The sequence below is a fragment of the Budorcas taxicolor genome, chromosome 16 (genome assembly GCF_023091745.1).
Source record: "Budorcas taxicolor isolate Tak-1 chromosome 16, Takin1.1, whole genome shotgun sequence".
NCBI lineage: Eukaryota > Metazoa > Chordata > Mammalia > Artiodactyla > Bovidae > Budorcas > Budorcas taxicolor.
This window is the reverse complement of record NC_068925.1, coordinates 2,469,078-2,482,001: the sequence shown is the minus strand read 5'-3', so window position 1 is coordinate 2,482,001 and position 12,924 is coordinate 2,469,078. Positions and strand designations below refer to the sequence as shown.

At 52.5% G+C, this 12,924-nt stretch overlaps 1 protein-coding gene across 1 annotated transcript in view; it reads right to left on the bottom strand.

Moving 5' to 3' along the window:
• Positions 1-5,731, bottom strand: part of PPFIA4 (PTPRF interacting protein alpha 4) — a 36,226-nt gene extending 30,495 nt beyond the window's left edge. The window contains exons 1-6 of the mRNA XM_052653407.1: positions 5,498-5,731; positions 2,155-2,256; positions 1,628-1,792; positions 1,206-1,280; positions 930-1,019; positions 192-383 (exon numbers count right to left, since the gene is read on the bottom strand). Of these exons, the coding sequence (XP_052509367.1) occupies positions 192-383; positions 930-1,019; positions 1,206-1,280; positions 1,628-1,792; positions 2,155-2,256; positions 5,498-5,731 (858 nt within the window). The remainder of the gene's footprint in view (positions 1-191; positions 384-929; positions 1,020-1,205; positions 1,281-1,627; positions 1,793-2,154; positions 2,257-5,497) is intronic.
• Positions 5,732-12,924: the final 7,193 nt, after the last annotated feature.

Sequence of the window (12,924 nt, the reverse complement as noted above, 5' to 3'; positions counted from 1 at the left end):
CCTCCACACTCCCCTACCAGTTTCTGACCCTGACCCATCCCTGCCACCACTCCTCCCCCCAAGCAATCAGTCTCACACTCCTCAGCCCTCGCTTGGCCCTCCCTCAATATCCAGGACATCCAACAGCTGCCTTCCTAAGTGCCAAAGGCCCACACCCAGAAAGACAGCATCAGGCCCAGGCCCCTGCTCACTTCCTGGAGGTCCCGCTGGTGTTTGCTGCTCAGTTCCTCCGACTTGATGAGGTCCCGGCGGGCTGTTCCCAGGTCCTCCTCCAGTTCAGCCACAGTTGCTGTCAGGGTGACCAGTCGGTCCCGGGCTTGGCTCAACTCAAAGTTCTGCTTCTCCAGAAGCTCCTGCAGCTCCTCAACCTGGCCCAAGTCCTCCTCCAGAGACAGGGAGCTCTCAGTCAGCCGTCAGGCACCCCCTCCCTGCCCTGCCCCGGGGAGGGGGACGGAGGGACAGCACATCCAGAGCAGGCCACAGCTCTGCCCCAGCTCTAAGCACATGTCCGGGAACACCCTTCATCCTCTGAGCTCCAGGACCTCACGCCAAACAACAATCAAACACCCTCACTCGCCTGTGTCTCTCTTGAAAAGCAATCATTTCTAATTTTACCTGCTGTTTCAGTCTCTTGTAACCTAGAGAGGGCCATGACTAGGGGAATAGAGGTTCAGAAAGAGAAGTGATCTCTTAGATGGCTCCTAACAATTCAGTTACATGCGTATCAGTGTACATACTGGGCACTAAAAGAAAAACCTGCAGATTTCTTTGGAGATGGGGTAAGGGGAAGAAGGAGAGAGAGATGATAATCTTGGAGAAAGCTCCAAATTTAATTCAAGCAGTGGCTCTACTGCATGAAGGCAGGGCAGGGCCCACACCCCCTGTCTGGGGTAAGACGTGCCCTCTCTGTGCAGCTCCCCGTGACCCACCTTCCACAGGCCTTTTGGTCCCAGCTCCACAGTCCCCTCATCTTCAGCCACTCCATCCCGAACCCCTGACCCCTGCTGTAGGGAAGACACCTGCAGGGAGTCAAAGAGAAGAGAACCTTCTAGACCTTCCAAATCCCCCACCTCCAAGAGAGAGACGCCTCCTGTTAGCTAACAATCTCCAGCTAAGACAGGAGCGAAAAGTCTGATGAGGACCGGGGTCGGGAGCAGGTGTAACCCAGCCATGGCTTCCAGATGGAAAGAGGGAAGATAGCTTACCTGCTGGTGGGCACACACCAGCTGTTCCTCCAAAGTGGTCACTCTCTCGAGGGCCGCCCGGAGCCGCTCTCGCACCTGCCCAAGGTAAGGGGAGATGGAGAAAGAAACAGAGACCCTCTGGACTTGAGCTGGAGAAGCCTGGGCTTGGTCTATCATCGCTGAGCATGAGGCAAAGAGAAAGACCTACCAAAAGGCAAATTTCGGAGAGGGCACCTAATAGAAGGACCTGGAAATTGGACTAACGGTAGGAGTAAGCCAGTTAGGAAGCTAGACGGCAGTTTTCCCTAAACAGAGGGTACAGAAATCTCAGAGAAAGGATGCATGGAGGCTCCAGGGAAGAGACTGGGGGTGGACCAGACTGTATTGTATTGTATCCACGGTTGGAGGGGGGAGGGATACAGGCTGTTGGCTAGCCTAGGTACCTTCTCATCCAGGGCCTTGTGGTGCTCAAACAGTGACTTGAGAGCCTTCAGCACCTCCACCTCACTGGAAACCCCTGATGGTGACTGAGCCTGACGCTTCACCACAGTCATCCTCAGTGACCGCTCATGGCGGGACACCAGGCACTCCAGATGTTCCAGGAGCAACTGGCAGAGAGAAGGCAAGGGTGCAAGGAAGGACTGTGAGCCTACGCCCCAGAGGCTATAAGCATGGTCCATACAAACACCCAGCAAACCCAAGTCCTGCCGTGTGTACCACTGTTGGAATGCTGCATTACTCCCATGTGAGTAAATGGGCGCTGCCCAAGCCTCTCTCTCAAGACCCTGACTTTCCCATGATCCCCTAAGTAGAGGTGACGAGCCTAGGACTCATGGCTGAACACACTGACTATCAGCCCAGAAGACAAGGCAAGAGGAGGTGAGGATGGGGCTGGGCGTGCTGGCCATGCTCCCTTGGTCATACGGCCCACCCCCCAAAGCACAAACACACACCGGGTCACCCCACTCACCCTCGTGTTATTCCGCTCTGCTTTCAGCTCTGATATCTCTTCCTCTCTCTCTAGAAGCTGCTCCCGACACATACTCAGCTCCCGGGTTAAGGTGGTAAATTCCTGTAAATTCCCAAGGCCCCTCAGTGCTTGAGGATCCACCACTTACACAGTATCCTGCACGCCCAAGTCAGTGAGTGGTGGGATCCTGTCACTTGGCCCTTACTTCCACCAACTGTCCCCAGAAAAATCCCTACCCATCCACATGTGCTTAGTCGCTCAGTCGTGTTTGACTCTTTGCGATCCCATGGACTGTAGCCTGCCAGGCTCCTCTGTCCACAGGGATTCTCCAGGCAAGAACACTGGAGAGGATTGCCATGCCCTCCTCCAGGGGATCTTCCCAACCCAGGGATCAAAACCAGGTCTCCCACATTGCAGGTGGATTCTTTCCTGCCTGAGCCACCAGGGAAGCCCAAGAATACTGGAGTGGGTAGCCTATCCCTTCTCCAGGGGATCTTCCTGATCCAGGAATCAAACTGGGGTCTCCTGCATTGCTGGTGAATTCTTTACCAGCTGAGCCACAGGGAAGCCCTATCCATCCATACTATTAGCATATGTTTCTCCAGAGGGGAGAAGCATTCCAAGTACACGCAAGGGAATACAGTTGGATATGACAGTGAGAAAGTCACCAACTGTGCCCTGTGATTCCTTCCTCCTCCAGCCACCAATATTACCTGATTATGCCCCCTCTCCCATTTTGAATTTCTGTTTCTCCAACAATCCAGTGACATTTCCCTGTAGAAGCGGGTGGAGGGGTTTCGCTTCTGGTTTGCTGTTAGTAAGGTCCAAACAGAGATTGATGGATATTAAAGAAGGAAGAGAAGAGGGCTTTGAAGTGGTGTTCTGGAGAGCTCTCTTCTACTCCCTTCCCAGAGTTCTGCAAGTTACAGGTAGCGTAAGAAATGAGACGACTGAAGGGCCCACCCTATGTAGAAACAAGAGTGTACAGATCTGCTGAATCAGCTATGTGGCTTCAGCTTTGGCTTCCAGGATCCCAGCTCACTCCATCCTGGGGCCTGATGCCAGGGCATTTGTCCTGGCTTTGCTGAATGCCCATGTATAAAGCATCCCTTTGAGGGGTCTTTTCCCACAATGATAGGCCCAGACACTCTGAGAGACATTTTCAGCCCACTCTCCTCCATGAGGCCAAGCACAGAGGGTGAGAGGCTGGCCCCACAGACCCAGGCCTATCATATCTATTTATAATTAGACATCAACTAGTAATTAGACATCAACTAATTCCAGAAAGGTGTTTAGTTAAGGGGTCCAAACTCTGTGGATGCTCAGGGTCTGGGAGTGACTGAATAGCGGCTACAGTCCCATCCCAACCTGCAGTCTCTCTCACACAGCACAGAATCACTACTGAAGGAAGAATTTCAAAGTAATCACCTCTTATCATTCCATATCAGGCCAAGGGGACAAGAGACACAGGGAAGAGACAAGGGACACAGAGAGATGCCAGAGCCTAAGAAGCCTCGGATGCGGATCGTGCTCATGATTCCTGCCTTTCTCTCAAAGCCACGGGCAACAGCAGGAAATAGCTCCCATCCCGGAGGCCAGGCCTGGCCTCATGTAGCTTCACTACCCAGCTCACACACGTGTGCATGCACACATACTCCCACACACACACCTGAACACTTGACGGCATGCCCCCAGCCCCTAACTTGGCACTACCAGCTCTCCCACCCTGTCCAGGCTCCGTCACTGCCTAGTCTTCCCACTGCAGTGTGCCTCTTACTTCCCTGCCCAGCTCGTACCATCTGACACACTGATGCCAGGGTAATCTCCCAAAGCAGTGTTGTCTTCACCATTAAATACAAACTTCTTATCCTGGTTCCAGCTTCTCTCTCACAGTTCCTTTCCAAACACCCTAAGAACTAGTTAACCTGAGTAACCTGCTGTTTTCAATCACTAGTAAAGTCCATACCTTCGCTCAGGGGGCTCCCTCTTGCTCCCTCCCAACCCTTTGTCAACATCTGATTTTTCAAAGTCCATTGCAAAGGACACACTTCCTTGGGATCTTCCTAACGGAAGGCTTTTTCCTTCCACTGAAAACTGGAACAAACTACTGGGAGTGCTGACCACCATGTACCAGCTCCTGTGTTGGTCACTGGAGACACAGTAACAAGAAAGACATAATCCCTGCCTTTGTGAAGCTCCCAGGATCAATTCTCAGCTCTGCCCATTTGTGATCTTGGGCAAAATGCCGAACCTCTTTGAATGTCTAATCTGAAAGATACAGTCGTCCCTCAAGGGCTGCTGTGAGGATCGATGATCTGGCCCCTATCTTAACCACTGCTATGATTTTAACAGTCCTCTGGAGCCCCTCTTCTGTTCCTCCACACTCTTCCTGTCGTTTGGGTTCTTGTCTATTTCCTTTTTAGTGTATGAGCTCCCTAGAGGCAGGTGGTTCCTTCATCCCAGGGCTTGTTCAGGGCTCCAAACACAGTGGGCGTAGGATGGGCCCATCTCTCAGCCCAGTTCCTCACCAGGGCTCCATATTCCCATGCAGAAAGCATCATAAAGTGCCCTTGAGACACTTCGGAAGCCTGGGCAGGAACCTCGCCTGCTCTGACCCTTCTCCCCACATGCGAGGGGCAGAGGAGCGCTCCAGCTCCTCAGGGCTGCCTCCTCCACCCCGGCAGCTCCCCTACTGGTCGGGCGGTCAGAAGTAATTCACCAGTCTCCTCAAGGTTGAGTTTCATCATTTGTATAATAGAAGTGATGGTGATAATAGCACCAACTTCACAGTTGTTAGAATTCTGTGAGGGAAACCCCAGGCAAAGTGCTCAGCATACAGAAGAAGCCATAAAGGGTGACTATAATCGCTACTAGTTCTGTTGACGGAGGACAGCAAGAGAGGTGTCACAATCCTGTCTATAATTGTCCACGGGATGCATCTTGTTTCTCTCATCCATGCAATGAGAGGTGAACTAGACTGTCTCTAAAGTTTCTGCCATCTTCGCTCTCTGTGATTCCCACCCACCACTTCCAAGAACAGACCCTGGTGAAGAGCAGCCAAGGGGAAGTGTCCTGCCCAGTACCGGCTGCCACCTGCTGGCTGCCTCGGCTCACTGCAGCTGGCCACTAAGGCGGGGCTTTCCTGTGAAGCCAGTTTCAGCCTGAGGCGCTTGGGAGAAACAGGGAAAGATTTTATGAAACAAGGCGAAGGAGAGGAAATGCTCTGTGAGTTCCATCTGTCGAGATGCTCACAGATGCAGAGAGCTGAGGGCTCAGAAGGTGTGGCTCTGCTGGGCTGGTTGAAGGGAAGGGGAGGAGCGAGATGCTGACCGGCAGGCCTTACCTGGGGGAGGGCAGAGTTAAGGTGGCGCTGAAGCTGGTCTCGCTCATGCAGGGCATCCTGGAGCCGGCTCTGTGTCGCCAGCAAAGTCTCCTGACTCTCCCGAAGGGACTCTAGCAACTTCTCCCGCTCATCCAGCATGTTCACCATCAGCTGCTCAAAGTTGGCGTCAGCATCGGCTCCATGGGGAGGCCCCAGGGGGTCTCCCTCGTTGATTGTGGGCATCACTTCACACATGGTGGGGGTGGGCAGGGGACAGGGGAGTGGCTCACAGGGTTGGAAGCTCTGGGGGTCTCAGTGAAAAGGTCTCACAGTGGGCAGTACCAGGTGAGTGGAGAGGTGGGCAGGGGCTTCTCCACGGCATCAGCTGCTCTCAGTCTGGAAGGGGCCTGATGCCCAGAGTGCCCCTGTGAAACGGAGTGAGAGGGCCTGGTTTACGCTCTCTGGGCTGGGGCTGGGCACCCTGTGTCCCCAGACAAGGAGGAAGCAGCCGAGTGTGGCCATGACAGGTGGAGCAAGCAGGGCTCAGAGAGGACCCTTCTCTTAGACTGAGCACTGCAGCCTGGCAGAGTCCCAGCGGGGTCCACTGACAACCATCGTTTCTGGAGGGCCGTGGTCTGTTGGAGAAGAGACTGCTGTGAGAAGCTGAGCAGAGAAGGGCAGAGGAGGAAGCGTGGGTGAGGGCAGAGAACGCAGGAACCGGGACCAGAATGTGGGGGAGTGGGGGAGGAGCTGGGCAGGCCCCTCCCCCGGGTTTTCTCACTTCGATGGTGCCTTCCTTAGTTCTCCCAGGAAATGCACATGCCCGCTGCTGCAGCTTTCTCCACCCGCAGCTGTCAGAAGGGCAGCCGCAGTGGAGTGGCTCCCCCACCCACATGGCTTGCTGGCCAAATATAGCAATGATTCAGTAAGTGGCAAGGGAGCAGCAGAAAGCGGCCAGAGTCCTCCCAAGTGGGGCTGCACAAGTGGGAGGAGGAGAAACAGGGTCCCTACCCCACCAGAGGTTTCTCCTCCACATTTAGGCCAGGGTGAGCACAGAAGGGGTTAAAGAGTTCTTAGTGGATACGAGTCCCACACAGAATAGACTACTGGGGTCACAGGAAATAGGGGCAGAGTAGCTCTTACCCTGACCCCTGGTACAACATGGCTACCTGGCAAGGCCCAGGCTGGACACTGGGGCAGGCAGAGAACCCTGATCTGCTCCATGCCTGTCATTCAGGGAAGAGTCTCTGGATCAAGTCATCCCCTACTCCTGAACCCTGGCAGACAGCAGGCTTCCACTCTGAACTCACGAACCTATGGGCTGAAGCAGAGACTGAATGAAGTGAAGGATCGGTGACGGGGAGTGGGGAGGGTTACTCTGCTAGGGCAGGGCTTCCAAGGGGGGCCTCTGCTCATGTCTGGGAATCTTCTCCCTCCATGTCATTGCCCAATGCTAGCACTGTCAGAAGCCACCAGCTAGGGTGGTTAACACGTGCACAGCCCGGCAGTAACACCTTGAGTTTGGCACAGGGATGTCCAGTGGTCAGAGCAAAGGAAAGGGGACTGAGGAAGGTGGCCAACAGCTGGGGATTTCCGCCTCCCATCAGCTTCCGGGCTCCCTGCTCACTGCTGGAAGGCTACCACCTAATCAGTTTTCAGAGGAAGCTGTCTTCAAGGCTCCTGTTCTAGGATAGATGGGATGTAGACAGCCAGCACAGTGATAAGGACTCAGAGAAACCCCATAAATGGTGCTTTCCTTCCTTCCCTACCCCTTCTACATCTGGGAAATTCAGAGACAGCTTCATGTCTACCCCTCTGGTGGCAGACTGGGAGAGTCAGGGAGAGGGCAGGCAGCATCTGGACCCAGTGTGAAGCGAAAAGTCAGACACAGGAAGTCAGACAGCCTGTGGCAGGGCAGAACCTAGCAGGGGAACCAAAAAAGGGCCAAGCCTCTTCTAACTGAATTCACCCTTACCGACCACCCCCGCCCCCCGCCCCCAGAATGGGGGACAGAAAAAGTGATGCAGGGGAGAAACATGGGCCCAGCTGAGAGAAAAGTCAGAGCACTAACTAGAGAACTCCCAAGTCCACAGCCACAGCCATTCCCAGAGGACCCAAGAGTTCAGGCAGCATGTGGGTGTGCCCATATATGCACACACATGCCCACATATGTATGTACACTGGCAGACACAGGATTTGGAGCCTTAGGACATACACGTTTCCAGACACAGAAAATGGATACAAAATCTGACCCAGGGAGCCCTTCTCCAAACTGGATAGCCACTGTAAAAGGCGGGATCCCACGAGGTGAAAAGTAGCACCCTGGTCTGCACCCTACGTTACCCCAGTATCCCTGCTCCACAGAGCAGCTGGGAGCAGACAGGACGAGCTGCTGCCCCAGTCCTTCCAGGGTAGTGCTCTCACTAATGCTAATAACAGCAATTCCTCGGACTCACTCACTCTCCTCACCTGAAACGCTCCACTCTGTGAGATTTAAAGGCCACTGGATTCCCTGGTGGCTCAGAGGGTAAAGCATCTGCCTACAATGCGGGAGACCTGGGTTCTATCCCTGGGTCGGGAAGATCCCCTGGAGAAGGAAATGGCAACCCACTCCAGTGGGAAAATCCTACTCTTGCCTGGAAAATCCCATGGACGGAGGAGCCTGGTAGGCTATAGTCCATGGCGTCGCTAAGAGTCGGAAACGACTGAGCGTCTAGTGGTTAGCGGTTAGTGGCCCCACCATACCTCTCTAAGCTCATCAACGGCCAAGCCCAATCCCTTCCCACTCTCCTGCCCCTACCTGAAGAAGTGTGAAGCCAAAGAGAAGGCCAGTCTGGGGAAGGGGCCCCTGTGGCAAAGGCTGTGCTTTGGAAAAGAGCACAGTATGCTCAGGAGCACAGGGACTGAGTCCAGCAGAGCTCAGGCAGCCCGCAGTATAACGCACAGGAAGGAGCCCAGAGCTAGGACTCGAGCCCTGAGCTTCAGTTCTGCTATAGATTAGCTGAGTGATCCTGGGCTTGTCTTGACTTACTGAGACCTCTGCTGTAAGACAGAACCCACGACCCTTATTCAGTCCACCTCAGGGGGATGAGATCATAGATAAGGAGACTGGAAAAGCAGAAAGCATTCCATGATTGTAGGGGCATTTGAATTATGTTAGTAGTGGGCACTCGATGGACGCGACTCTGAGTGAACTCTGGGAGTTGGTGATGGACAGGGAGGCCTGGTGTGCTGCGATTCATGGGGTCGCAAAGAGTCGGACATGACTGAGTGACTGAACTGAATTGAGTAGTGGGCAAAGGTGGGCCTGTGGGTGGAGTTTCCTTCTAGGAAAGGGGTTGAGAAGTTCTCAGGAAGGGAACAGGATCTCAGGCTGCCCACAGTGACGTGCTGGACATTTGGTCTGAGTTGGCCTACCAAAATCCTCCCAGTCATCCTGGCAATTGAGAAGCTGACTTTGGTACCATCATCGCTTCCCCAGGCTCCTTCCAAACCAGGAGCCAGGTAGCCACTCCACTCTCCCTAGAGAAATGGCAAACCACAGAGCAGGCTGCGCCCAGAGGTGCATGGCAGGTGGATGCCTCTGAGATGACTGTCCAGGACTTCCTATGGCTGCCCCCACAAACTGCACTAGTGTGGTGAACAGACGGGGGCTCAAGAACAGCCCTATCAGGACACCTGGCTCTTTCTGGTTCCATGGCCATCTTTAAATAGTGCAGTTATCATCTCAACCTAGCAGAAGCCTCAACTCCTGCACAATTTCTAAGTAATACTCACAGGTCAAAAGCTACCAGCCCCTAAAGGAGACATGTGTGAGGAGCTGTGGCGGTGAGGAGTGTGGGCAGGCTGTGACACAACAGAGGAGTGCCCCTAACCGAGCTGATGTGTGTGTGTTAAGAGGGAGGGTCAGATGAAAACCAGGCCTCTGAGCTTAAGAATACAGGAGAGGCAGAGACTCTGAAACCTCTTTGGCTCCCTAAAAATCACCCCCATCTTTTCCTAACAAACAGGAGGGATAGGCGCTTGGATGTGATGCTCTGGTTGACCACACACACATATACAGGCTGGCTTCCCACTGCCCTGCCAGATGGCAGGCCCCACCATGGTAAGACAGCTCAGCAAGGGCAAAGCTACTGGCTTCCATAGAGGCCCAAGGGCCAGGGCAAAGCTTCCAGGAGCTGTGCCCAAGTGTAAGTGGGCCAAGAGCCAGGCAAAGAGGGAGCTTCAGGGTGAGAGCTCCTTCAGGGTAAAGAGGTGAAAAAGGAAGGTCAGATACCACTCAATTGGAGGAAGGGTGAAGACCTGAGGAAATGGGGGAGAATCACCTAGGAAAACAGTAACAATTATGAAAGCAGCTATGATTTATTCAGAATTTACCATGTGCCAGACATTGTGGCATCAGTTGACACATAGTAACGTTAATTCTCCAGTTCCCTGCAAGGAAGACACAATTCTCATTTCACAGATTTGAGAATTGAGACAAGCCATGCAACAAGTCAAGTCTATGCGGCTAGTAATAAGAAGAGCTAGGATTCAATTCCAGTCTGTCTGACTCCAAAGAGGAGTAGAGGATGGAGGAGAGGGGAGTGAACACGACTCCTTCAGGCATCCTGTTTCTTCCAAGAAGCCAAGGTACTTGGGCCCCAGCCCCTTTCGCCCTTATCCAGGAGACGGCAGCCTAAGGGTTCGCTTGCCTCAGCCCTCCTCTACCAACTCTCCTCTAGCCCGAGCGAAGGCCTCTGCACAGCGGGCACCATGGTCATGAGGCAGCCACGTCCCCACTGGAAGCGACCTGTCTACAGAGCCTCATCCACCCCCTAAGCAGACCTCTCCCCCTCCCCCTGGCTGGCTCTATACTGAGCTGTTTAAGGAGACTGCCTGAATTTCCCGCACCACTCCATCTTCCCTATTCCCACAGGAACTACGAAAACAGACATTCTTCCGAGCCCTCAGCCACCTCCCTCTGGGGCTTTCAGACACCATCCTCTCAGTGGAACGCAGTCCAGCTCCCCACCTCTCTTTTCCTCTCATGCAGAAGTCCATCCTCTCCCCTTGTTCCTCTTCCGATCCAGCTCAAAACCCCAAGAAGACTTGCCCCCACTCAGCCCCCTCTCCAAAGCCCCACCGAGCTGCCTTTCTCTGCTACTCCTTGTCTCTGCTCACTGTCAAGCTCCCAGAGTCCACCGATTGCTCACGAGCTTCTAGCACTTCATCCAGCCTGCCTTAGTCTCCTTTCCATATTAGTCTAAGGAACTTCTGATCACCCTTAAGCTCATCTTAAGCACCACTTCCCCCATGGAACCTTTCTGATTCCCTCCACACATAAGATTGGCCCTTCTACTGACCCAGAACAGTTTTGTCCTCTGTTTGTGGCACATCAACTCAACTGAAGACTCTAGAGTGAGAACCATAACCTAATTATCTTTGGACTCTCCAACACTTACCGTGGGCCTGATATACACAGAGTTGAGTGGATACATGTGACAGAGTCATTCTAGGAAGTCCATTCCTGACCCACTTTAAAGAAGGGAAGTTCAAAATAGAAAAAACTTATCTTGCCCTCTAAAAAATTAAAACTTCTTTACAGCAAGATGGGGGCCACTCCTGCCTTAAAAGGCAGACTCTGGAGGAGGTTGATGAACTGGCTCCTTCACTGACCACTCATGCGACTCTGGAAAGATACCTAATCTCTCTGAGCCTTGGTTCTCCACCTGTGAAATGGAGATGATAGTAATATTCACTTCAGATAGCAGATGTGAGAATTACTAGAGTTCAATCACATACACAAAGTGCTGACATCAGTGTCCATCAAACACTCAGTAAGTATTAATTCTTAGCATTTCAGGCTCCTGAAGCATCTTGAGGCTGAGCCCACTCCAAATACAATAAGAAAACTAAAAATCTGCATTAGCTAGAGGAAGCGTTCCCAGAGGAAAAATCTTTTGGAAAAGCTTTATTGATACTTTCTCACTGCTGGTCACAAATCCTTTCAAAAGCATCCAGTTCTCTGGGTCTCTAAAGGGCCAGCAATGAGACTTCCTCTCTCTGAGCTTCAGGTTCCCAAATCTGGGAAATAAAAGTCATAACATGTAACACGATCTAGTGATCTCACAAGTTGTCATGAGGGTCTAAGGAGTTAAGAGACATGAAACTGTTCTTAGAAGTATAAAATGCTGCTCAAGCACAGGTTAGCACCGACTGTCAGCTTAAGACACTCAACTTCTGAATGCTGGCATAGTCAGCTGACACAGGAAGAGGCTGCTCCATCTGACAGGTTCCCCTGGGCCCATACCTGTGAAGCCCATCTCTCCAGCTGCTCCACGGGAGTGAGTTATAAGCCACCTCTTACTAAGACATGGCCTATCGTTTGGGTAAGCAAAGAACTTTCTGTCCAAATCAGGACAGTGAATGCAGGCACTGTTAACAACCGCACCAGGACACAGATATAAAATGCCACTGCCCCAGGTGTGCCGAACCACATGGTCACTCTCACTGTCACCACCCAGGGGGGACTAATGGCAGAGGCTGGGGCAGAAAGGAGGCCTGCAGGTCTCTGTACACCTCCAAAACAGCCCACTTCTAAGGTAACCACAGTTACAGCCGTCACAGCTATCCGTTTAAATTAAGCCAGGGGTTTGCCAACTGGGCTTTTTCATAGAGTACCTTCGGGGCAGCCTGGCATGAAAAAAAAAAAGAGGATAGAGGTAAGACAAATGCAAAGGGCTCTGAACTCTTTTCTTTCTTTAATCTCATCAACTCCAAATCTGTGAATTTTACTGGATTTCCGATTAAGGTTTCATTTGTATTAAAGGGTTCCAAGTCTAACAAGAGGTTAGAAGATCTCTGGTAGGTATTGTCTACAGAGACCTCTGCTAAAATAAACACACATTCTCTCAGAGGCAGCACATCAGTGCAACAGAACAAGGGCCTGGGAAGGCTACACAGGACACACTGGGGGGCCACATGCTAAAGGTCTAATGGTGGCGCTTTAGTTGCTCAATCATGTCTGACTCTGCGACCCCATGGACAATAGCCCGCCACACTCCTCCATCCATGGGATTTCCCGTGCAAGAATACTAGAGTGGGTTGCCATTTTCTTCTCCAGCAGATCTTCCTGACCCAGGGACTGAACTGGATCTCCTGCACTGCAGTTGGATTCTTTACCGACTGAGTCACCAGGGAAGCCCCAAATGTCTAATAGAGATCACTTATTTACAAAAGTTAAGATAGGCTGCACCACTGAACATAGCGCCTGGCTTTGGCTGAATTTACATCATAAGTACAGTAACCCTAACCATCTTCTGCTAATCAGAGCCACTGATGAACACATATATGTCCTCAGTCAGCAAAGAAGTAGGGCGCTGCCACAGAGCAGAAAACAACTGTCCAGGGGTAATAAGGAGCATCAGAAGGGAGTACTGTCAGGTGCTGGGGTGTGAAAGATCCAG